This window comes from Thermobia domestica, chromosome 13 (assembly GCF_964235325.1).
Source record: "Thermobia domestica chromosome 13, izTheDome1.hap1.1, whole genome shotgun sequence".
NCBI lineage: Eukaryota > Metazoa > Arthropoda > Insecta > Zygentoma > Lepismatidae > Thermobia > Thermobia domestica.
In genome coordinates, this window is record NC_137466.1 from 191,062,999 (window position 1) to 191,086,292 (window position 23,294).

The 23,294-nt window shown below is 37.4% G+C and overlaps 1 protein-coding gene across 2 annotated transcripts in view; it reads left to right on the forward strand.

The window, feature by feature from the left end:
• The first annotated feature begins 1,725 nt into the window (after window positions 1–1,725).
• The window catches only part of LOC145668883 (SAP domain-containing ribonucleoprotein), a 50,654-nt gene continuing 29,085 nt past the window's right edge, over window positions 1,726–23,294 (forward strand). The window contains exons 1-3 of one of the 2 annotated variants that reach the window (XM_081737143.1): window positions 1,726–1,877; window positions 6,937–7,039; window positions 16,366–16,467. In XM_081737143.1, the coding sequence (XP_081593269.1) occupies window positions 1,782–1,877; window positions 6,937–7,039; window positions 16,366–16,467 (301 nt within the window). In that variant the 5' untranslated portion in view covers window positions 1,726–1,781. The remainder of the gene's footprint in view (window positions 1,878–6,936; window positions 7,040–16,365; window positions 16,468–23,294) is intronic. The other variant, XM_081737144.1, reaches the window with a different exon arrangement.

Genomic DNA, 23,294 nt, shown 5'->3' on the forward strand with positions numbered 1-23,294 from the left:
TGAATATTGATAGCGATACTCCTAAAAATGACGTATTTGGGGATTGTTTGTAATGTATCTTGATCCTCTTTGGTTTAATAACATTACAGAATCAGATTTTGGTACTTGTAATTACATTAAATTCTTGCAATTACATAATTGTAACCAGTGTTGCAAACTTTACCAATGTGTATCGTATCTCCAGATCAGTTTGAGATATCAAATTGCTGTAAACTGCATTATGATCTTTACGTCCGTTGAAAAACCTTCTATGTTGTTGGATATGATACTCATCCAAGCAGTTATCGAAATATAATCTTTCGGGAAAAAAAGTCAAATTTTCAATCCCTTACGTGAAGACTAAGGAGCATGGAAGCTTCTCAGTTGCGGCAAGTGACTTGCCAATAATGGCAGAATATCTATGATGACAACTTTGTACCTATTTATTTGAAATAAATCATATCATGATCATAGTATATAACACTAATGTACTGTGGATGTGCATGCCCCGTCCATGTTATTATTTATTACTATTATAGAAGCCTAAAACATTTGGATCTTTGTGGATGTTCGTGATACTATAGCATCCTTAGTTTGTAACAAAATTTCAGCCTTTTTTATATTATTCTAAAAGTTACAAGAGTGTAAAGATAAATAGTCAACTAAGTGTGTTCATGTCACGTTATTTTTCATTTTTACCCTAAGAGTGTTAAACACGAGTGTCCCCTAAATAAATCTTATCGTCCCCACTCGGGGAGGGGAGTAGAAGCTTCAAATGACACCAATAGATATGTACAATCACTTACCTCTGTTTTTTTCTTTTTGTGGCTCCATCTCTGGATCACCCTCGGCCTCAATAATCTCTTCCAGTGACTGCTGTCTTGATGTTTCCTGTATAACACCAACGTGTCGTGATCTTAAATGGTACCACAAGCCAGTCGTTGAATTTCGATTGTGGATAATACTTCGACAATAATTGCATTTTGCAGAAACACCACTCTTTTCACGAGTGAAATGTTCCCATATATTCGACTTTCCCATTGTAAATACTTCCCGAAAATATCTCTTCTTGCAATTCTCTTATATAGTTCGAAACAAGCTCTGCGTTGGTAACTTATATAATGAACGTCGGTTGGGTATTCCTCATAACGAACTAATGCTTCTCCCACTAGGCCAATAAACATATCAGAAGTGCTGATATCGTAGGACCCGTGTCCTTTCTCTAAACAACAATCTTTTATTGTTACCAAAATATGCAGTCACAGCGAATATGAAACCACGTACCGTATCAGCAAAGGCGAGTACGAGATAGCTAGCTAAAAGCAGTCTCAAATAGCTATTACGATTAGAACACGCCGCATCAGCGAAATAAGATACTATTCAATTTCAGTCCAGGAGTAAAGCTTATCTGTATGTAATGATGAGTTTCTTTTCTTTTGTTTATAACTTCAATCAAACCAGGCAGGGAAGGAAATGTTGCTCTTTCGCAACTTCAAATTTCTCTTCAGTTTCGTTTCGACCCTTCGTGTTCCATCTCCAAACTTTGTCCTTATGTTTCGATTTTTTTTTTTCGTTTTTCGAAAAATTTTTCGTTTTTCAAAAAAATTTTCGTTTTTCAAAAAATTTTTCGTTTTTCATTTTCCGAAAAATTTTCCGTTTTTCGTTTTCGAAAAAGCCATTTTTCGAAAAAAATGTGGCCATCCCTAAACAGCTGATGTTAGTTCTTCACTTTGGTTACAAGAATTCCGAAGATTTGTATTTAGTGAATTGATACAATTCATTGCATATGGTAACATTGTCATATGGTAACATTGTCACTAGGCAAAAACATGGCTGAAGAATTAAGCGGGAGTAGTGAGACCGAATTAAAAACAACTATGGATATTTCTAAACTGAAGGTAAGAGAGTACTTCAATAGAAAATTAATTGTGTGACATTAATTTAATAACGTTAGCACTTAAGGTATGACTGTATGAAGGTGCATATCGTAACAGCATTTTTGATTGTATTTACATGTGCACTTGCAGGAATGTTGTCATAAAAAAGGTTTCTGTTCGTTACTTGTTCAGTAGTTTTCTCCAGTAAGAATAGATAAATACAGGATATCTATTTAAGGTGTACATTAAATTATGGGAGAAGAAGTGAATGCTGTATTTTAAATTTGTTTGTAGCTAGCTGTGCCGAAGGCAAATACAGCCTTGTACGAAAAAGATCGTAAAGGTTACTGTTGTAGCAGACATAGTTGCTTTTAGTGTAACGTTTGGTATTTATTATCTGACTTGCGGGTGGTTGCACTACAATGAAAACAGTAGCCTTTACGATAAACTACTGTATTGCAGACACTTTTGTCTGTGCTATAATAATAAAAATTTGTAAATCTGCAAAAAAGCATCGTCAGTTAAAATTGATAATTTCAGGGTTGCCAAATATTGCAAAATTCGGATTGAGTATAGCCCGCTCCCCCCAGTGATTTTTAACGAATCATAGTGATTCTAACGATTTATACTAGTTCATAATGAATCGGGATCGCATGTTATAAAGATTTAAGATGTAAATCTTGCGGTAAGGAAGCTTTAGTAAAAGTAGTAGTAGTAGGAACGGGTTAGAAGCCCCGCATGGGTTGGTTGGGTTCTGTTCTCGATATAAGTAGCAGTAGCAGTAGTATTGGTAGCAGTAGTAATAGTAGTAGTGACTCTTCCAGTTCCGGTGACAAAGAACTGGGGGGAGCGGGCTATACACAAGCCCAAAATTCTAAGGGTTAAATTCCAAAGTTGGGCGTCCGTTTTCAGCGAAATTTTTAAAATTTACAGCAAAGATATGGACAATTTGATCGTTTGTGTGCTTGATAATATATAAGAGTCTCGAAAAATCCGTTTATTTCTTATATATAAGCGGTTATAAACATGGGACTATACGGCGAGCGGAGGGAACTACTTGGCGCAAAGTAACCGAACAGTTGCATTGTGGGAAAGAAACGAGCATTTATGTTATCAACATGGCGAATGTACAAGGGCAATGAACTAGCAGTTTTAACATTTGTGAAGCAATACTTTGATAATGAGCAAAATCTTTTAAAAGTTTGTGAAGAGCACGGATTAATGAATCTAATAACAAATTGCAGAGAGTGTCGAAAGGAGATAACAGCGAAAAAACTTGACGAAAGCGGACGCCCAACTTCGGAATAAATGCCAATTCTAATATTGAAACGCGACTTTTTTTGGAGGAAGAATTAATTATAATAATATTAAGTCCCTCAGACGACGGCCTCGAATTACGAAAATTTATGGGGAAATGGACGGAATGAGAAAATGTCAGCATGAGAGGAACAAGAGTAGGTAACGAAGATTATAAGTGGATGGTGATTGATTATAGGGCATTAGTGCCGTATCGCCGGACCACTTTGAAAAGTGAAAAAAAGCACCAAAATGTACTGCATTCGGTTATATTTTGTTGGATTACATTAAGTTACGTTAGATGACCCTACTTTACGTTAGGGGCTAAAAACTACAGTGCAAAAACACAAACCAGCCTGTGCTAGGTGGCCACTAAAACACGAATGTTAACAAACCGAGTCAGCTAGGAGCGCAGCAGGAGGAACGAGCGGAGCGAAGGGATGCTTCTGAAGGGAGTAGGCGCGTCAGCGACGGCAAGTATACGCATAAGCGAGGGTAGTGACAACATATGGATTTTGGCGATCATAAAAATTTCAATAGTACTTGTCATGGTTTGATACTGGCAACGCTTCACTTGTTAGCATACAATACAGCTTCTGTACACTGTGCAGAAATACATTCCCGTTCAGTTAGAAGTCACTTACCTTCAAAACTGAGGCTTGTAAACTTTTCCAATTTCAAGAAGAAAATGGTGTACAACAGTTTCCTGGGGTTTCCTTATTTTAAGTAAATACTTCTTTTCTAAATAGCCCTCGAAATGTTCTTCCCCAACGCCATGCCTTTCGCACTACTATGTCATGAGAATTGTACCTCTCCGCGAAATAGTCCTTCCGCCTCCACATAGAGTGCCGCTTAGAACATCTAAAACAACTACTTCCTTCACTTTTACTATTTCACTTTCACTCGTCATTCCTCCTCACATCCTAAAATTGGTCCGGCGATACGGCACTTAACCCAATTATGGAGGAAAACTAAGTTAAATTCTGGACTATAAGACTTGTGTGCCCGTATTGATTCAGTATTAGGTAAAGAGACAGTAGAGCATAATATGGCAGTGTTTTAAACACTCTGTCTTCTTAGCTAACCTAGGGCGTGTATGCTGCAGTAATGGAAGGAAAACAGAAAAGTAGAGCAGAAACTAATAAACGGGGAGGTGCATCTAAAACAAAATACTGGTGAAATGGGCCAAAATTGTGGTGTTGTCTCATTTTATGGGGGCATAAATTTGTAAAATTACGGAATATGTGTGTTACTTGATTTCGCAATAGCGTTGTACAAGTAATGAAAATGTATTGGGATCTTACCTTTTACTTGTACCGTATTAGGGAAGGTTCTAGTACGCAGGTCCCCCATATAGGTTAGTAGCTAGGTTGGTTCCTTTCTGTACAATAGTTTAATATTTAATTCACATAGTATTGCCGAGCGAGCATTAGCGAGTGAAGGCAGGTTAGCGCCCCGCAGGGCACGTTGTTTTCTGTCATTATTACAGTTCAATGGGAAGGGGGACCTGTGTTCTAAAACTTTGCCCATGAATTATAGTAAGATAAAAATTCGAAATGAAAAGTGTGCCCCGTACCACGTAATACTCCATAAGGAAGACATGAAGTGAAGTACTGAGTGAAAGCAGTGTACAGTGGTCATAAAAGAGGCACTGTTTTTATGCCATATAAAGTGTTTTCTACTGTCCTCGTTTAAGCATATACCCAACGTCGCTAAGGCGCCTGTTAGCTACGGACGTACTCCCTCAAGCTCTTTCCTTCATATGTATCAATGCTGTAACAAAACCTATGAGATTGGGGGACTGGGCGAAAACGGGAATTGCGTTATTGTCGAGCTTGATAAAAGTGACTTGTTTCACGTAAAATATCACGTGGGATTATTGCGAGGTCTTGTGGGGTTTCGCAGAAATTGAGAGAAGAACTTGAGAAGTGTTTTCTCGTCGAAATTCCGAAGAGAAGAAAGGAGATTTTGGAAGAAATTGTTGTAGATCGTGTATTTCCATAAAGCTATTTTATTTCTGACGGATAGGTGGCTGGCTTACGACATACTGCAAATCCAAATATTGGAATTTATCTTTATAATGTCATCATTCATCAGGGAAGGGAAAAAAAAAAAACTGTTGATCCAAATGATGCGTTTGTTCATAAAGCAGTGTTGAAAGTTTTCAGATGCGCGCAAAAAAGGAAAATTCGACGAGAACTTGAAAGAACTGAAATGTTATTTCAATCTTAACTTATATTGTGGTTGGACAACCCAGTGTCTATATTCTTTAGCATCTATGATTGTTTAATTAGTCTTTGAGACATGAATGAAGCAATAGATTTTTCTTTACGCATACTCTTATAAAGAATTGTGTTACTTCTTACGTCGTTTTCTTAACTATATTGTGAAGCACACTTCTGTAGATAAAGCAACCTGAAGGTATGTGAATAATTGCAGGAACTTGCTAAACCGAGTGCACCCACAAGGAAAAGAATACGAACTATTCATATACCAAATAGTTAAAATAGATTAAATAGTCTAAAAAGATGATGATGTGTTGCAGACACCAAAGGAAGTCTTTTGTTGTTGAATATTTTCTTTAATTTAGATACGACATGGTATAGCTATAAAGATGTTACAATACTATATACGTTATCAAAAGCAATATTCGTTCAGCAAGATCGTATTTGTTTTAGGGTAATTAACATTATAAAATTGAAGTTCCTATACATGCTATAACTTTGCAGACAATAAGCACAGTCTTATGAAGTAAATAATCATTTTAAACATGATTCAATTAAACAATAATTAATGTCTTCGTAAAAAGCTAATTCTTTTTGTCATACATTATATCGCAAATTATTCAATTGTTTGATTATTCTATATCTGTTTTAATATTCACTATAAATGTAGCATTATTTGTAATCACATCATTTAAATTTTTCGAAGCTTCAATTATGCATGTTGTTTCACTGTCCCTGGAGGAAGTAGCAGTACTTTGCGAAATGGTAGTATGGGTGATTCAACGCAAGAAAGTTCAGATAGATAAGTTAAGATTATTTTAAAGAATTGAATGTTAATACTGATTCCCTAACTTCCCTTGCAAAGACAGCACTGCCTTTTGTTGCATATTGTTGGAAAGGCCATTCCATCACGTTTCAAGTGCGCTAGCCTCACCTCTGTAGAATAACTATAGTGTGAGCAGTAAGCAACAACGGTCAATCTCAAATTGCTGTGAATATTGTTCAATTCTTTTGATAAGTAATCCAGTTGTGAATCATCCTTGTACAAGAAAACAACAACAACACCATCTATAATGGTTAACCCATTCATTTTTGTTTACGTACTTGTATATTATTGTTAATAATAAAGCAAAATAATATATTTACTGTAGTATCGTCGTCTTCTATTTTTACTCAAATTTTCGCACCTATTAGCTGTTACTTTGAGACAAAAATTCGATGAAAAGCGAGATTCTACCTTGTCAAAATTCGTGTAGTTTTCTTTAAGTTGTTTCCCAAGATTCCTAGTTCATACATCCTTCATTTTTTTTCCCTTTGGTACTCTACTGAGTTCATCACTTTTTGTTTCTTGTAATATTCTACACAAGTAATGTAAACAAAAATAAAACAATATAAAATAGAACGAGAAGATCCGTCACAGTGTGAGCGTGTCATGTGTTGTGATTACTCAATACCTTTAAGTCTTCGAACTCTCCAAAGTGTTGCGATTTATCCTGATCTTTCATATTGCTAATTATTTGATTAATAATGTGATTTTTTTTATTATTTTTATTTTCAAGGTTGCTGATTTGAAAAAAGAGTTAAAAGCTCGAGGCTTAAGCACTTCCGGTAACAAGACAGAATTATTGGAAAGACTTCATATTGGGCTTCAGGAGGGTGAAGGTAAGTGAAATATTATTATTATAGTATTGTGTATGAGCGGATGCATGTAATTAGAAGTTTAAGACTTCGCTACCGAACTTGTTTTATACTTAGTAGTGCAACAAATTCCATCATAGTTAAGTTTTTTTTTTTTTTTTTTTTTTTTTTTAACTATTTGTTTGTGCGAGTCAAAGGGAGAAAAATAGATAAAAAATGATGGTGAAATCTTTAATGTGATAGAGAAAGAAATGTTTTATTTTGGGTATAGTTGAAACAGATGAATTGCTATGTATCTATAGCGTCCTGGTAATCTCCTTGGGCAAATTTTTACTTTGACTCCAACTGTGACTTCTGTTAAGAATTATACTATAAGTACAAGGGCCACAATGTTACTATACGATGTTAAGAATTATACTATAAGTACAAGGGCCACAATGTTACTATACGAAGTTAAGAATTATACTATAAGTACAAGGGCCACAATGTTACTAAACCTATAAGAACCGATTAAAGTCACAGTTGGAGTCAAAGTAAAGACTTGCCATCTCCTTGATCAGTGGCATTCGTTTGACCACATAACAAGGACAGAAATCTAAGTGTACCGTATAATACGATGGTTCGTAAAATAGGACCCACGAATCCAGTCATAGAGTTCCCTCGTGGCTAAATAGTTAACATGAGCGCCTTCGTGTGGCCGTGTGTAGCGTAGCCGCTAACACTCTCGTTTTCGGTGCGAGCGGGCCGACGTTCGATTCCCGGTGGGGACACTCGGTTGAAAAAGTGTAAATCACTTTTTTAGGCCAGCCACCCTGAATGAGGTTTTCCTGGGTTTTCCTCATTCACACCAGGCAAATTCCGGAGTGGCACCTAACTTACAGGTTCCAGGCCACTTCCTTCCCCAGTCCTTTCTTCCTTCTCTTTTCTCGGATAGTGTACTTGCCGAGGGAAGTCATCCCTCAAATGTGACAGGCTAAATGGCCATAGATTCTGAAAGCCCAAAAATCTAAATACTAAAAAATCTAATACTAAAAATCTAATACCTACTTCGCCTCGGTGGAATCTCTTATGGTTCTGTTGCTTAAGGGTGTAGGTTCACATCTCATGTAGATTGATGCTGAAGGGGACGCTGAACTTCAAGCCAACAAACCCAGTCATGGAAAGAAATTGTAAGTCAACTTATGTTACTCTGTGAGGTAATTAATTACGTGAGATAATGAAAGAGCCTACCGTTGCCATTCAGCCACACTTGAATGGAACGTTCCTTGTTATTTAAGGCTCGCAGTCATAAGCTCAATTTTGCGGCGAATCTTTTCTTCCAGTGTCGCGATACTCCATGATTTATTTCGTTGCACTTCACCATTCAACATTCTCCACAGGAAGAAATTAGAAAGTAATGTATCGAAAACAGGTGACTTCGGGCCCACAGTTCTTTCGACATTATATGATCAGAGAAAACTACTCGAGTAGGCTCTTACTCTTTGCGGTGATATGTGACGTCGTGCCATTTTGCCGAAAGTAGCTAGCTCCATGTCATCCAATTGTACCAGAAAAACAGTGAAGATTTGCTTGTACATGTGGTATTCACAGCTATGTGAAAGAAAATGCAACCATATTCGACAAGTGAGACAGCACACCAGATGTCAAGTTGTTGCGCATAGGACGTTTCATCGTGAAATGCATGCGGATTAGCATTTGCCGAAACACAAGTGTTTTGGAAATTGATATGCCACTGAGATGAGAGCACACTTTATCCGCAAACCACATTTTGTCAAAGATGTTCGAAATTTCTAATGACGAAGTCCTGTAACCATCAATGATACGTGACTCCTTGTACTTCATTGTTGGGTTTTTAATTCGCCGATTTTGGCACTCCTTTGGCTGTTTTTGAATGTTTTTGTGAGCTATGCCAGTTTTAGCAATTACTTTTTCGAGAAACCAGTAGCCTGTTTCCTCGGACATATAACAACGTACCCATTGTTTCCACTTTCTTCACAGTGTACAGAATGCGAAATCTTGCTGTTATCTTGGTACTTCCAAATTTCTCAAGGAGTTGGGTTCGATACGACATGGTGGATCCAGTTAGCCGATAGATACGGACCGAAAAACACGTTCAATTGTGTACCAATTCGTTGTTCACTGCGTAACAAGACACAAAAATGTAGACTAGGATACAACACTTCCAATAAGTGCACATGTTTATCTAATAAAGTTGCCAGAACAACCTTGGCTTCAAATAGGCTGCTTCAAGTGTGGTGGCGAATAACTCATCCCACCTTTTGCATCGCTAGTTTTCCCCGGTACGAGCAATAAACGTGCTTCTTAGAACTTACTTTGTTACTTTCACGACTTTTTTACTTTCACGACTGTCCATAACTCGAGAACCGAAGGTATGCTCAATATATTAGAAGTGAAGGTCTATCACCTTGACAAATTTGATCCCAATTGGATGAGTTCGGTTGAATGCGTACGATATATAGTGCCCTTGATTTTTTCCGAACGAGAAGTGGTACATGTCACAATACTACAGTACGTTCAATTTGCAATTGGCCTCATAGCTTTTCGCATAACTTGAAACCGAAAGCATGCACAACATAATGCCAGTCAAGGCCTACCACCATGACAAATTTGATCCCAATTGGATGAGCTCGGTTGAATGTGTACGATATATAGTGCCCTTGATTTTTTCCGAACGAGAAGTGGTACATGTCACAATACTACAGTACGTTCAATTTGCAATTGGCCTCGTAGCTTTTCGCATAACTCGAAACCGAAAGCATGCACAACATAATGTCAGTCAAGGCCTACCACCATGACAAATTTGATCCCGATCGCATAATATATATGTATATATCATGCGATCGGGATCAAACTTAGCATTGTCGTAGACCTTGACCTGCTACGTGCTAAATATTCGGACTTCCAGTTTCTAAGTTACGCATAATCAGATTTCATTTCTTGGGCATAACAAAAATATTATAAATATTGTTGAAGTAGCAATTAAAGATCATACTTGAACAAATAAATGAATAAAAATCAGATGAAGGACGATTTTTTTAAATAACTATGTGTATTTTACTTGTCAACAGTTGCAACTATGGTTTGTCATCGTTACACATTTAACTTTTTAACCGGATATCACATGAAACGGTTACCTAACGAATAGAGGCTGCTTGAAGCACTAAATTAGGGTAAAATGAAGTTGCTTTAAAAGAAAACGAAAAATTAAGATTTTTTTTTTTTTTTTTTTCAATATTGTCCTTGGTTGAGAATTAGAATGCTGGAGATCAAAATGAGTTTGATTAAGGAGGAGTAGAGGGTACAAAATCCTTTATTATCTGACGATGGACTGAAGTTCAGGAAACCCAAAATTGAGAATATTGCAGTCAACTCGCGATTTCACATCTATGTGTAATAATATTAAGTTACATTTAACCATCTATGCCCTTACGAGTTTAACCGTTTATTTTTAACGAGGGGAACTGAGAAAAATTATGTTATTTCGCAAGAGTTTGCTAGCTTTATCTTGACTCACTTTTGCCAAAGCACTTGGTTGGACTACCTAAATGTTTCTTCCAATGGAAGCCAATGTGTATACGATCGTTCGCAAAAGTACAGATACTGCTGCATGGTATTTTGTCAATAACGTGAGTGAATTGGCCAATTCCTGAGTTGATCTGTAGCGTGTGGAGATAGAATACTGCACAGTCTGGTAAATTCAGTCTGAAACTATCGATGGAATAACATGTACGGGAAAAGGTATATGGAGTGGTGAAGTTTTATGAGGGATCAGTTAAGTCACTCGACCAAAATAAACTATTGTCGTTTAGTGAGAAGTTTCCATGCTTGTACGTATGGTTTAAAATGATGAGCGAATGGGAGGCTTTGTTGAAGTTTGTCAGGATTCTAACAGTTTATTGCTTCCTTTAAACAATAATAACATATCACAGTGTGTAGGCCTAACAGTTTCTTTTTTTTTTTTTTTTTTTCTCTTCTCACATATCAAGCTTCTAGTCCAGTTTTCTGTTAGTTGTAAGTGTCTCCTGTGATACGAAATTACTGCATTCTTGGTTGTGCGCAATTATTATTTTAGATTTTTTTTATATGTATATGTTTATATAATGCAGATGTCCTTTTTTCGTCCGTGTTTGTTTAACAGGTTGACCGAAAATAAGCATAGGTAAGTTTCATCGTATGTTTTACCATCAATGTTGACATTTGTTCATTCCTGTAAGAATGTGTACGAAAAGCTGAAGCAACACAGTAATTTTCAAATATAGCTATGATATATGTAATATTTTAATAGCAAATTGAAAAATGATAGACCCATTATTCAAGTGTATAAATTCTATTTAATATTGAGCAATGACATTAAATCAATTTTAAAAGTGCTAAAGTGTTTTGACGAAGCCTCTTGTCTTCCTCATTTGTCTTGAAATTCTGTAAACTTACTTCACAGATGAAGAATGTAGTGTCACACTTAACAGTTACATGTTATAAAATGATCCTTCTCTAATTCCTTAAAATTTCTTTAACTTCTTGTAAGTAATTAAATAACACGAAGTCTGTACTTCTTTATACTCTCTTGATTTTTGAGCATCACAATCACTAAGTGTTTGGAATATCTCGTTAAGGAATGTCACCTTATTACAGTGTGTCCGGCGTATAACTATAATAAAAGAAGGGTCCCGGGTTCGATCCCAGCCCCCGCCAAGTGAACTTTGTGGTGGACAAACACCGTGTGCGTGGGTTTTCTCGGGGTTTTCCCGTTTCCTCCCACTTTCTTCATTCCACTATTTCATTCATTACTCATCATCACCGTCTCCTTTAGCCTAACCGGCATAACCGTGGGACGTAAAACTCAAAGATTTCATTTATAATAAAAGAAAAATTCGTAACAATGTAACAAGTTATTAGAGTTACTTGAAGTTTCTATCACTGTGAAGAGTAACTCAGACAATTTTGTTAAGAATGCGTCAGGTACCAGTTGCGCTTGCACACGAGCTACAAAGTCGTTAAAACTGTTGTTGCCTGTCAGCCATTAGCCCTGTGAGCGCCACAACTGAAGGTGTTTTGCATGTTATCGATGGCATAATTAAAGTCTGTGAAATCGGTTCAGAAAAGTTTTGACATGTGTGCGTACGAAGCAAAGATATTTTTAATAAAATTAATTTAATTATACAACTGGAATCCGTAGCACTTGTACCAAAGCCACAAAATTAAACTATGGAAGCAGTATTGTGCACTTTACAATTTAAGCACGATAACACTTCGACGGTGCGTTCAAAGAAAGAAATTCAGCCGAGTCGACAAAAGTGAGCCCTGTGTAGGAGGGAAAAAATATTACTTCAAGGACCAGCTCTTCAGAGGTCAATTGGTCCGAACAAAATGGAACAATATGCCTACCCCCAATTCTTACCCGGAGCCATTCTTCAAGAAGGTGACACTTCATGTAAGTTTTCTAACGTCGTCAGAGATCTCTTGGGTGATCATTTCAACAGAAGATGGATTTAAAGAGTTCGAAATTTATAAAATGGCTCCACTGATCACCAGATCTTTCTGTGTAAGTTTTTCTTGTGGGGTATGTGAAGAAGCTAATTTAATTTACACAGGTTCAAAATTTGGAAGACTTGGGTGAACGAATTGTCATTGCAATAAGCAACGTCTCTCTACAAATACTTAAGAATGCTTGGATTTACGTGGACTTCCCTTTCGACACATACCGCACAACTAACGGTGCACACGTTGAAGTTCTTTATAGTTTTATTTATTTATTTTTTAAAACGTTCTGAGCTGTATGTGTAAGAAATTTGGATGATAAATCTTTGTAAATAAGTTATACCACTTTTATTTCTTGTAGTTCTAAGCGGGACACAGTTGTACTTTCTTTCACCATTTGTAGCACTGCACAGATGACGAATGTTATTTGCACTTTGAATTGGAGGTTGTAATCTATCCTTCCTAATTTCGTAAAGATTACCTGAGCTTCTTGTAAAAATAAATAAATAAAAAAAAATATCTAAATTTGTACAATCCTTGCCTACAGTTGCTGTCTAGTGTTACAGCAACACAAAGGTAGCACACAATGTCACCAAACTCAGTGTGAGGCTTAGTTATGACCAGTCACAGAGCAGTCGCTGTAGCAGCTTCCTGTATTACCATGTTTTGAGGGCTTTCAGCCGCTTGTGTGTGCGTATATGTGCACACGCAGGTTGTCGGCTTTCATTGTCACATTTTTCTCTTTGAGTCGGCTAAAGTTACACAATGTATTCTAGCACTAAAGAAAAGAAAAGGATGTTCTTAACCTTGAAAGTTCAATAAGATAAGAAAGGACCATGCCTCTATCCGTGTTAGGCCGTTTGCTTTGAAAATTGTCTTTTTTTTTTCTTTCTTCAAGGAGTTTTAGTTCTTACGGGAAGTTTCAAACATAAAATAATGCCGAAGGGCACATTGACAGGTAAGTTGTGTCTGTTTGAGGATTGGACATTGGAATCACTTGAGTGGTACTTGGAATACAATTTATTCTGAAAACGTCTTTATACTTCTGTGATCGTTGAATGTATCAATTCCTTAATGATTGAAAATGTATAAATTAAAAATGTGTATATAACAAATGGAATATATGTCATTATATTTCATTAAGCAATTGTATAAATTTCAATATTAATTCTCTTCGGTGCGGGAGACCTGGGTTCGATTCTCACAAGGGACCATTCCGATTTGGTGAATTCAATTGCTGAAAATGATTGTTAGCACTGGATTCAGCACCAAAAGAAACAGAGAAAAAGAGTGTATTTTGTGGCAAACCATATACAGGGTGAGAAATAAGTGAGGACAAAGTGCGAAGATAGAACGTAGAAAATGTCTAGAAATGCCATGTCAAGTTTGAAACGAGTAGAGGGATTGAGGTCAAATGTTGGATATGAGGAATGCGTGTAGAGCTCCACTGAATAGGTGTAATGTGAATCATGGAGCACATTTGAAAAGCCGCCATGTTGGAATTAGCGCAAGAAGAATATACGGGAAAGGGGTCATGTGGCATATGGCTCTTGACACACACACCATCTGTTGAAATCAAAATTGGTCAGTACAGTTTGAGACCTCTGTTTAAGAATGATTGTGAGATTGATACAAAAATGGAAACAACAGTGGGCACATTTAAGAAACGATAAAGATCGACAATCGGGCTCAGTTGTCGCCGGTATTGAAATTGAAGCAGTAATCGACAGTTGTCATGAATGCGCCAGGTGCTGTTTGAAAATATCCAGTTTTGTTGAAAGCATATCTAATCACAGCTGGGAACCTTGGTGCTGTAAACTGGAAGTGAGTGAATGATTGCAAATTAATGAAGTCCCGTTGTCATATTTTGAAGTCAGATGACAGAAAACGATGTCTGTTATATATTTCACGAAATTCTTATACGGACGGAAGAAGAACACATCCAACGGTTGTGTGAGTGACGTGCAACCATCAGGGATAAAGAGCCGAGTAAGTTCAACATTGTCCGGCTTGTGCACCAACTTTTCATCTTTATTGGTTCTCCATGAATCAACGACGAGCAGCAGTTTTTTTCTGCTCTATAGAAGGCCAGGAAACGCCAGTCATGAACTCTTTCAGGTTGTCCTTGGTCACATTTGCACTTTTACTAGCATATGAACGAATATTGGGTGGATTAGGACGTTTGTTGGCTGGAAAGTGGCCTCATTCACTTTTGTGATTGTCCCTCATTCACGTCACCTTTACGATAGTATTGCTACATTGCCATAGCGTGGAACGCCTCCTGTTACAGAGGTCTCAAACTGTACTGGCTACTATTGATTTCAATAAATGGTGTGCGTCAAGAGCCATATGTCACAACACAACACCCCTTTCCCGTAAATTCTTCTTGTGCTAATTCCAACATGGCGGTTTTCCAAATGTCCCCCATGATTCACATTACGCCTATTCAGTGGAGCTCTACATGCATTCCTCATATCCAATATTTGACCTCAATCCCCCTACTTGTTTCAAAATTAACATGGCATCTCTAGAATCCCACGTTAATCTATAGTACCACATCTCATACAGCCTCGCTGTTGAAAGGATCATTAAATTCGAATCAATCCAATTATGTTCTAAACACGGTTAAAAATACAGTAAACCCATCATTTAACGGGCTGTAGTTTTGATATGTAAAGAAGCTGCTTGTGAAAATGAGGAAGGGCCCACTTGATACTTTGACAGTTAATGCACTGTAATATGTAGGAGCACTGTGTGCATTGCAGTTTCGTACCCAATATTTTATCCTCTGGTAATAATCATTATCGAAAAAGGAAGATTTAAAAAAATCTGCTAACACATGGTTGCTTGTTCAAACAATGGAGAAGAAAGACTGTACGTGAGGGAGCATTTATCTTTTCACTTGCTTGAGCTATCTGTTAACTATTTCCTGGAAGGGAATTAAATTTAGGAGTATAATTAAATACCAACTACAAGTTGTTGCAGCGCATTGCGTGTGAAACGGACACATTCATTTCTGTACATTTCCGTTAATTTTGACATGAGCATGTATAATACTATTGCCTGGGTTTTCTTGTTCAGGAAGTGTATATATGTAGTCGGGATAATAATTTATTTCGAGCAGTATAGTTGTCTTTTGAGTAGAAAACATATTAACGTATTCTATACACATGGGAGCTGGAAAGATGACTTTTTTTTTTTTTTTTTTTTTTTTGTATCTGTTATAATATGTATTCTACACATTTATTTATTTTTAACTACTAACCATGTTTCAGATTCAGTCAAAAGGTCATTTTTCACTCGAAACATATATTGATGTGAGGGCAGTCGGCCAGATCCTGTATCTTTTTAAGGTACCATTCCAGCGTTTATCTGGTGGATCTAAGGAGAAAAGAATTAAGGACGAACAGCTGTGGGTTTTAAATCCTTGTTCTCCGAAGACTTCCATCTGCATCCTCTTAGATACTTCAAATTATTGAACGAACTGCACAGGCTGTATTCGTTTTATGCGAATAAAATAACATTCGTTCCAATGTGCGTTGCAGATTAGATAAAGAAATCCCAATATAATTCTCCCAGGCTCAAGTTTTGCCAAGTTTCTTATGGTCTTATACATAAAAACGTTTTGTGGCACACAACAACAAATTTGAGTTTCGTTGTAAGTTCGGTATTGATATTAATTGTATCGTTATTATTTGCAGAAGAGTGACATACTAGTTTAATCTTGCGTGACAAATGTCCCAATATTTGACCAATGAGCATAGTTACATATTGTTTCATTTTAAACATAGGTATAAACGTCGTTTAATTTGTATGCTTTAAAAAAATTATATACAACTACTGTTCTAAAGGGCTAAAGATGACGTCGAAATCCAAAACGGAGCCGCTTGATGAAAACACAGCGACGAATGAATCGGAACTGTTGGAACATCTTGAGTTGGAACAGTGTGAAGGTAAGACCCATTGTTGTAATCTATCTATTAAAAAAAGTTCTTGAATTCTTAAAAATGGTGGGCTGATTTTTTGGTTCTTATATTTATACATTATACACAATTGTGAAATATTTCTGAGATATTACGTTGAACGTATAATGTAGAAGGTTTTATTTAAAATATTAATTTTGAGCTTCATACTTAAAATGATGTCAGCTTACATGGAGCACAGTGTTCAGAGGAGAAACGGGTGAAGTAAGATAGCGCTTTACCTGTTGGATAGCACGTTAGCCCGGGTATAGATGGTCCCGAATGATTTTCGGGATTTTTTTTTTTTTTTTTTTTTTTTTTTTCAACGTCGTGAATGCACATGGAGAGTTACTTTAAAGAGGGGATACCTGTGGCTCAGGATTACTTTTCTATAATGGCATTCGAAATTAATACGCTGATTATTATCGTCGAGTTGAGTGTGTCTGAAGAGGATTCAAACCTAGTTCTCTTCATTTAGGAATATACAGTGTTAAAGTTTTCATCTTTGATTGTTTGCACTTGTATATAAGAATATAATAAATAAAATTATTTACCATTTTAGTGAGTTTTATTTATTCCTGAAGTCTTCGTTTGGGCTAATTATTTGTAGAAAGAAAGCTGGAATTGCTATTGTGAATCTCATTTCGTAATGTTTTTCTTAGAGACTGTGGTTTTATGAGGGTCATCCAGGAAGTAAAGGACGGTTGGGTACATATCAACAAAAACAAAAAAAGATATCAAAACAAAACTTCATTTACAACAGTACTAAACCTAACGCTACCTTTTTTTTTTTTTTTCATAGTCGCCATTGTTATTGAGGCACTTATTATAACAAGACACAAGCTTTTCAATGCCGATGTTATACTCACCTGTCGCCCGTAACTGAAGCTATGAAGTTACTGCTAGAAGGTAAGGAACGAGTGTGCACTACGCCGCCCGCAGATCTCCTAACGTTGCAACTGCATACTTGCCGGTAAATATATGTAACAAGATGAACTAGGTAAGGAAAGGCTTTGCTGTGAGGAATGAGTGGAGGCCAACATACAAAAAGATGAATGTGCATTACGACAGGCATTCTGGGAGAAATAACATCCATAAAACATTTACGCTTATTTTATTTTAACTCATTAGTTTCTGTGCATTCTGTCTATTAAAATATTGAAGAAGACTTGGCTTCTTCAACATACTTTACAGGGTTTTAGATATCACATGATACAATTGTATGTTTTTTTTCCCACTAGCTTACTGGAATTTTTTCTAGCATGATACTGGAACTATCGAAGATAAACCTGGTGTAGCATCGATACTAAGAAGCATATGTCTCGTTGTGATGAGTGACCTAATAACAATGGCTGTTATGTGGTAAAGTAGTGTTAAGTTTAGTGTTGTTGTAAATGAAACTTTGCTTTGGTATCTTTTGTTTTTGTTGAGATATACCCAATTATTCTTTACATTTTGGATGACCCTCGTATCCGGAAACTAGAATTTAAGCGGTAGACTGAAAGGTGTAAAAAGATTTCTTAGTTACGTCCTGAATCGAACTGAATTTTGGTTCATCATTTCTAGATATAATAAAGAAACAAGTGAATTTCCTTTCACAGCGTATAAAACTATGGTAGAACTTCCAAACCATGGAAATTCAATACTTAAACTTTAAGTAGTAAATCCATAACTACTGGTTGGAATAGATTAATAAGATCAAAGATAGAACCTCTTCTTCGGACGCTCAATCCATGTCGCCATGATTTGCTATACCATACTTCTTTATATATACATATTGAGTGTTCTACAAATGGCGCCCACGGACCACAGAACACTATTCTACAGGCCAAAAGTGGCATTGCGTTGCGTAGTTGCTAACGCACGTTGCCTTCGGTGCGAGCGGTCCCGGGTTCGATTCCCGGTGGGGGCACTTGGTCGAAAAAGTGTGAACGCTTTTTCAGGCCAGCCACGTTGAATGAGGTTTTCCTCATTCACACCAGACAAATGCCGGGGTGGTACCTAACTTACAGGTACCTAACTTATAGCTCTGAAACTATGCACTTTTCACCATAGGTCCATATGCACTTTTTATCTTATTTTGATGTGAGGAATCACCTCTTAAAAGTTTGTCGGTATAGTTCATTAACACCCTGTATATATATATATATATATATATATATATATATATATATATATATATATATATATATATATATATATATATATATATATATATCGAAAATCATTAATTGGAACCAATTATTGATTGAATAGATGGCTAACAGAGAAGATGGAACTACCTCCGGTTTTCGTGGAGTGTTGCGGATTGTGACGACATCTTCTCTTAACGCCCTCAATCGATTGCAGTAACCGTTTATCGCAATCAGTTAGTATTTTAGTTCTAAGACGATAAATATTGAAACTGAAAATGGCTAATTTCAGTCAGTTCCAGTTTAAATAGAGGGTTAATAAAGAAGGCGAAACCCATTCTTGGGAAACTGAATCAATTGCAGAAAACCGTATCTCGATATCTTTTACCGTTTTTACTCTATGGAAATCAGAGTAGTAATAAGTTTCAATCATTTCCACGTCTGGAAGTGTTGCGGGTTGTGATGGTATGTTTTCTTGAGACACTGAATCGAACGCAGGAAACTGTTTGCCTCTACTATTACCATTTTTGTTCTATGACGAAAAGCATTAAAACCAGAAATGGCTAATTTGAACCACTTCAGTTTGAATAAAGGGTTAAGGGTCTTCACTACAGCGAAATTAAACTACTGAGTTTTACTGTAATATCTTCAAAACAAATAAAAATATTCGAAAAGCAGAAACGTAGTAAACTAGACAATACGATTTTGCATGTGATACCGTTATCACAACTCATCTATCTGTTTTCTATTTGCAACTGTAGATAGATTTAGCATTTTTTTACGGGTTCTGTAAATAGCGGCATACCAAAATCAGATAGGCGAATTGTGGTAAAGGTATCACATGCAAAATCGTATTGTCTAGTTCACTACGTTTCTGTTTTTCGAATATTTTTATTTGTTTTGAAGATATTACAGAAAAACTCTAAAATTAGCGGTAGTTTAATTTCTTTGTAGTGAAGACCCTTAAGGAAGAAGATTGAACATATTCTTGGGACAGTGAATCGATTGCAGAAAAGTGCATCTCGATATCTTTTACCGCTTTAGCTTTGTGGAAATCACTGTTGAGAGCGGAAGTAATATTAAATTTGGACCACTTCCGTTTTTTTCCGGTTTTGGTAGTATTTGGGATAGTTATGGTAACATTGCTTTGAGACGCTTAATCGATTAAAAAAAAAAAAAAAAAAAAAAAACGCTTCACGTTATGTTAGAATTTTCGCTCTATGACAATAAATGTTGAAACCGGAAATGACTAATTTGTACCACTTTGGTTTTAATAGTAAACGGAGGAGATAGAACCAATTCTTGAACGCTGAATCGATTAAAAATAACAGCATATCGGTATCTTCTACCGTTTTTGCTCTGATGCCTATCGACAGACGAACGGACCAAGCCATTTTATAAGATTTCCGACACCTATGCATAGCATAGTTTTAGAAATCTAATAAATCTGCAGTATAAGAATTCACAAACAACAATCTCAGTTACAAAAATAGGGAAGATTATTTGATTTTCTTTAGAACTACGGATTTTTCTTTATTATACCGTGAAACTATGAGGTAACACTTAGTTCGATTCAGGGCAAAACCAGGAATTCTTCAATCTACCTCTTGAATTGTAATTTCAGGATAAAACCGCAGTTTCTAAGAACAACATTAAGGTATGAGATCCATAAAAGCCGTTCGAGTATTCTTCCTAAAAGTAATTAGCCCAGTCGAAGATATCAGGAGCATAGAATTAGAAATATTGAAGATAGAATAAATAATACGCACTAAAAAGGCAAGTAAAAAGTTATAAAGAAATATTCAAATTATGTTTTTCCAAACTGAACTTAAACTATAAATGCATTGTCTAGGTTTCTATAACTACATAGGCTGATCAATAGAGACTGATCATCAGTGTTTATGAGGTGAATACAACAGGAAGGCACAGAAAACAAAATACGTCTGTGTAGTGAGAGAAGTGACGAATAGATCAAGCAAGTTGGAAAGCCATGACGTCAGGAATGTGACTTTGTCAGCCATTCAAGTACACATAGTTTCAGTTTCGCATAAGGCAACATGGAAGTGACACGCAAAGAACAATACAGTGCATTGAAATTGTGTTTTCGCTGGAAGAAAACAGCAGCTGAATTATATGCGATGTTACAGGAGGCGTATGAGGAGTCTGTTCTTCCCTATAGCACAGCGCGATGATCGTTCAAAGATGAGAGACAATCACTTCAAAGGAAAGCGGACACAGCGTTCCAGTAACTGCTCTGACGGAAGCGAACATCAGCACCGCTGCTATGATAGTGAGAGAAGATAGTCGAATCAAGATTATGATTGCTCATTCCCGATCCACACTCCCGATGAGTGTGGAGATTTGTTCGCAGTGGAAATCAAAACTGTAAAAAGATCCCATGTTTCTGTCGAAAATCTTCACTGCCAATGGAAGTTGCCTTCATCATTATGACCCTGAGTTCAAGCAGCAGAGTTCTGTGTGGAAGTCTCCTTCATTACTAACACCCAAGAAAGCGAGAGTGGTTGCTTCTGCTGACACAGTTATGGTCATCTCATTTTTCGATATTCGGGACATGGTGTACCATTATGTTGTCCCACCACATACAACCGCCACGAAAGTGTATTATAAGGGTGTATTGCAAACCCTCCAAGGTCATATTCATCGGAAACGACCATGAAAGAAACAGAATAGATGCTTCACCTTGATAACGTCAGGTATGTTGATATTGATTATCTTGCAAAGATCAACGTACCGTGTGTATCATCCCATCCTTCATATAGACCTGATTTAGACCCTTGTTATCCCTTTCTTTTTCCAACTTTGAAGAAACGCCTCCGGGAACGGCGTTTCGCATCTTCAGGGGCAGTTGTGAAAGCTCTGGAGACGATATTGAAGGATCTATCCAAAAATGGCTTCCAGCATGTCCATGGTAACTGGCAAAAACGTTGGAGCAAGTAAATGGGGACTATTTTGTATATATATATATATATATAGATGGTGATCAGAAAAATGGAAACACCTGTAGTTAGCAACACGTCAGATGTATGGGTTGGCAGTGGTGTCGTGGCGCCCGCAGCACCGGACCGCTGGTGGTGGTGTGTTAGGTCGGTCTCCATACTACGTCAGGTGCAGTGGAACAGCAGTGTCCAGTGGCTGCAGCAGACGGAGGTAGTGTAAAATGGGAGACCTCTCAGATTTTCAAAGAGGGCAAATTGTTGGTGCGCGGTTATGTGGAGTGAGTGTGACGGCAGTGGCTACTGTGTTAGGTGTGTCACGTGGGACAGTGTCGAAGGTGATGACGGCCTACACAACACACGGGAAAAACACATCGGGGAAGCGGAACAGTGGGCGGAAGAAAATCATGAGTGACAGGTCACGCCGGGTATTAAAGCGCATTGTCACGCAGAACCGTCGTGCCACTGCGGAGCAAGTGACGGAGAAACTCAATCAGCACCTCCTCCACCCTGTTTTGACAATCACAGTCCGCCGCGAATTACATGACATGAACTTACGGGGTCGTGTTACACGGGCCAAACCGCTCATCAGGGACCATAACGCTTTCGCACGCCGCAAACGGTGCCGCGATCATGCAACTTGGACCGTTGAGGACTGGAAACGTGTGATATGGTCGGATGAGTCATCCTTCACCTTATTCCCAACCACGGGCCGTGTTTATGTGTGGGGAACGCCCAAAGAAGCTTATGATCTGCAGTGTCTCCGCCCAACTGTGAAACATGGCGGCGGCTCGGTGATGCTGTGGGCCGCCATATCATAGTTTTCATTGGGTCCTGTGGTCACACTTAGCGGACGAATCACTGCCAACGATTATGTCGCAATTTTAGGAGACCACTTGCATCCTATGGTCCGGATGTTGTTCCTGGACAATGACGCCATCTTCCAGGATGATAATGCACCCATTCACACAGCTGGTGTTGTTGCAGCGTGGTTTGAGGAACATCGGGATGAAGTTCAACACCTCCCCTGGCCCGCCCAATTCCCAGATCTCAACATAATTGAACATCTGTGGTCCGTCTTGGAAACACGACTCCGGCGACGATTTCCACCTCCATCCTCTCTCACAGAACTGGCCGATGCCCTGCACAAGGAATTGTGTAAAATTCCACTTGCTACCATTCACGACCTCTATGCCTCTATCCCACGTCGCATCAAGGCTATTCTGAAGGCGAAAGGTGGCCCGACACCATATTAATCTGGTAAGTTGCAATATCGTTCAGGTGTTTCCATTTTTCTGATCACCATCTGTATATATATATATATATAACTATTAACATTTGTAGTATTAGTGCAGGTAATTATGTTTTATTCATTTATGATTATTCTTTATTGATCAGCCCTCATGAAACCTTCGTAAATGACTTCAATGGGAATATGAATTTCTGCTCTAGCCGTTTTATGTCCAATGTTTCAAAAATTCATATTACCATTCGTATGAGGAATTCGTACTTTGGGTATCTGTGTTCTTTAGTTCTTTTTCTATGTCGTTTCTATTTAATTAAGTTACAATGATTTAATCAAAAGGTGAAGGAGTTTACGAAAGGTCGTGAGGAAATTTCGAGTGTCATTTTTGTAATTTGAACTGTCACACTATAATGATTGTGCGAACAGTAATGTTCGAGAATCTTCGTCAATTTGATCTAAAAGATCCTGACTGAATTCCCGCTCTGA